Source organism: Loa loa, assembly GCF_000183805.2.
Source record: "Loa loa unplaced genomic scaffold supercont3.21, whole genome shotgun sequence".
Lineage (NCBI taxonomy): Eukaryota > Metazoa > Nematoda > Chromadorea > Rhabditida > Onchocercidae > Loa > Loa loa.
This window is the reverse complement of record NW_018108201.1, coordinates 201,325-204,933: the sequence shown is the minus strand read 5'-3', so window position 1 is coordinate 204,933 and position 3,609 is coordinate 201,325. Positions and strand designations below refer to the sequence as shown.

Genomic DNA, 3,609 nt, shown 5'->3' with positions numbered 1-3,609 from the left:
ATGAAAGAACATTAAAGCAAAACAACTGTAATGCCAATAAATGCGATCACTGCTCCATTTAACTTTCATCCAAATGATAATTACGAAAACATATAAAAAATTGTTCCTTCCTTCCTTTCACTATGAAATAGGACCCATCAAGATGTTTCAGTATCTCACCTTACATTTAAATATAAATAACATAACCCATGCATCGGGAATGATAGACCATTTCAAACAAAAATCGCTGCAGACTTATAAATAATTTAAAGTAAAAAATCAACAACTCCCCATTTTTCAATTTTGCTAAAATTTGTTTGAATTTTACATTCAATTTAGCGAGTCTGCCTTCAATCAGAAAAAAATTCAAACTAAAAAAATAATAGCAAATCAAAATATGAAACACCTAATTTACTCAGAACACCATATCGACATACTGTCCTTGTGATGCCATTGATGGACAAATGGAAATGCTGAGGATACCTGATGATCTTCAAAATCAAGCACCAAGCACGGGAAGTCACAACGACTGAGTCATCATCGACTGAATGCTGAGAGACTGCGATTTGCAATGCGGGCTCTCGAGAACTACCACATTTTGAGATTTGGTGGCATTGATGATTACGAATTTGATGGTAATCGGCAGCGAAGGATTGGTGGTTGGTTGCTGCTGGGATGTCTCGTATTCAGAGTAACGTGAGTGTTGTCACGTGCTACCCGTAATATTAGAAATGACTTACTATTTGATAAGTCATTTCTAGCTTTTCAGTTTATTCGGGTTGAAATGCAGAACAGTCATCTTCCTCAACAGCCTCACTTATTCGGCGGAAATGCCAGCACATCATCCATTTCAGTCACGCCATCGATGTTACATCCGTCGAAGGAAGAGATCGCTTTGATGAATCGCCAAAAGGTTCATTTATTGCTTACGTATAATAAATGGCATTATTGCGTGTCGGTCATTCTATGTACGATGAAGTCACTTTGAGGAGTAGAATTAACCAATTCATGAACAAGCCAGCTTAATGCTATTTGGTTTCAGGTGACACCTGAGTTGATGAAATATACCGAAAGGTTCGAGTTCCCATACATTACTGATGTCACTAATTACGAGAAGTTGGCAAAAATCGGTCAAGGCACATTCGGGTAACTTTTTTTCGAGCACAACATTCAAGTTCATGAAAACTTGGAGAATGTATTTATTGCTTCGTTACTTAAAGGGAAGTATTCAAAGCGCGTTGTAAGCGTACGGGTCGAATCGTTGCTCTGAAGAAAATTTTGATGGAGAATGAGAAGGAAGGGGTATGTTTTTGTACTCTTTATTTATTTGCCAGTGATTTTTATGTCCTCATAATGTAACTCTGCTACTTTGAATCTTTGCTGAAAAGATTTTGATTTATTGTATTATTGCAGTTTCCAATAACAGCTCTACGGGAAGTAAAAATGTTGCAGAAACTAAAGCATAAGCATATTACTGAACTGATAGAGATATGCAGTAGCAGAGGTATGCTATTCAAGATTTTTTCCCATTTTAAATTTCAGTATTTATATGGTCCTAAGTCACCCCTTCCATTTCAGCATCAGTACATAATCGAGAGCGTAGTACCTTTTATTTGGTATTCTCCTTCTGTGAGCACGATCTTGCTGGTCTTCTATCAAATACCAATGTTCGGTTGTCTTTGGTACACATCAAAACACTGATGAAACATTTATTAGAAGGTCTTTACCAGATACACTTTGCAAAAATATTACATCGTGATATGAAGGTATGCCGTGTTTTTATTTTTCTTATATCTTTATCTGCAGCTTTTTTTTCTCTCTCTATGTAGTAGCGCAACTTTATCTCTTTGAGCACTTGGATTTTCATCTGTGTTTAATCGTCTCTGTAAATAACAATTTTTATTTTTTTGAGGTAAAAGCTGGAAAAAGTAGCGCCTTGTGAATATGATTGATGCATATTGCTTTATTTCATGTCATTTAGTCAATATTTTCCCCATGTTTTAGGCCGCAAACGTGTTAATTACAAAAGACGGGATATTGAAGTTGGCGGACTTTGGTCTAGCACGACCACTCTTTTCAAAATTACCCGGTATTTAGTTGTGTTGTTACGATCGATCATCGCTGTCATAATGAGCATAGGAAATAAGTTCAAACTGGGCAGTTATTCAAACTGAACAATTTAGCTTGAAGTTTATTTTGATGGCCTCAGCAATTTTCGTTATTTGATGAGATGATGCATATGAGGTGTGCATTGTTGTGTCTGTTTCAGGTCAACCAGAACATTGCTATACGAATCGTGTTGTTACTTTGTGGTATCGTCCTCCTGAATTACTTCTTGGTGAACGTCATTATGGACCACAAATCGATATGTGGGGTGCGGGCTGTATTATGGCTGAATTGTGGACACGCACCCCAATTTTGCAAGTATGTTATTGGAATTATAATGTTTTAGAGCACTCGTTCAAGTCATACCAGCACGACCTGAAATCAAACTTTGGACTGTTTCCTTTATCCATTATTTTTCGAAGCCAAACGTTAACATTTAAGCTAATGTATTTTCATGACTTAGAAGACAATTCTGGAATTAGGTGATACGAATTTCAGGGTGAAAGTGAACAAAAACAATTGTCATTGATATCTAATCTTTGTGGGAGTATTAATCCGCAAACATGGAGAGGCGTCGAAAATCTACCGCTTTATAGCAAAATGGAGCTTCAACAGAATCTAAATCGTCGAGTGGTTGAACGTTTGGAAGCTTATGTTAGGGTAAGTCTCAAATTTATTGTGTTTAGTGCGGTATGTTCCAGATTTGAAAGCTGTATGTAATAGAGCCTATGTAATTGTGATTTTTTTTTAAGGATCGGAATGCCTTGAACTTGATCGATAGTCTCCTGGTTTTGGATCCATCTCTTCGTCTCGATGCTGAGCAGGCTCTCGACCATTTATTTTTCTTCACACAGCCTCACCCGGCAGCCGATGTTAAAGACTTGATGAGCACAATCTCGGTTTGTCACTTAATCGATATGATTCTTCGTTTACAATACATGAAATTTCAAACTACCACCAATTCTGGTCGTGAAACAGCTTTTCGGGTCCTAGCTTATTTTTGTTATGCGGACTATTCCAGTTCTTTTCAAACCATTATTTTTCAGACAAGTCTTTTTGAATATACAGCTGGGAGAGGCGCCCACAGTGGACGAGGTCGTGGAGTACACCATCAAAACCGTCAGAACATTCGTCCATCAATGGCATCACAAGGACAGTATGTCGATATGGTGTTCTGAGTAAATTAGGTGTTTCATATTTTGATTTGCTATTATTTTTTTAGTTTGAATTTTTTTCTGATTGAAGGCAGACTCGCTAAATTGAATGTAAAATTCAAACAAATTTTAGCAAAATTGAAAAATGGGGAGTTGTTGATTTTTTACTTTAAATTATTTATAAGTCTGCAGCGATTTTTGTTTGAAATGGTCTATCATTCCCGATGCATGGGTTATGTTATTTATATTTAAATGTAAGGTGAGATACTGAAACATCTTGATGGGTCCTATTTCATAGTGAAAGGAAGGAAGGAACAATTTTTTTATATGTTTCGTAATTATCATTTGGATGAAAGTTAAATGGAGCAGT

General features: G+C 36.5%; 1 protein-coding gene across 1 annotated transcript; it reads left to right on the top strand.

Moving 5' to 3' along the window:
• Nucleotides 1-550: 550 nt before the first annotated feature.
• Nucleotides 551-3,263, top strand: LOAG_13620 (CMGC/CDK/CDK9 protein kinase; the record flags this gene model as incomplete). Its single annotated transcript, XM_020448700.1, has 11 exons — nucleotides 551-670; nucleotides 749-892; nucleotides 1,022-1,125; nucleotides 1,200-1,281; nucleotides 1,393-1,483; nucleotides 1,558-1,745; nucleotides 1,984-2,068; nucleotides 2,249-2,403; nucleotides 2,584-2,745; nucleotides 2,838-2,984; nucleotides 3,132-3,263. The coding sequence occupies 11 exons, from the start codon at nucleotides 551-553 to the stop codon at nucleotides 3,261-3,263; spliced, it is 1,410 nt and encodes a 469-aa protein (XP_020301178.1).
• Nucleotides 3,264-3,609: the final 346 nt, after the last annotated feature.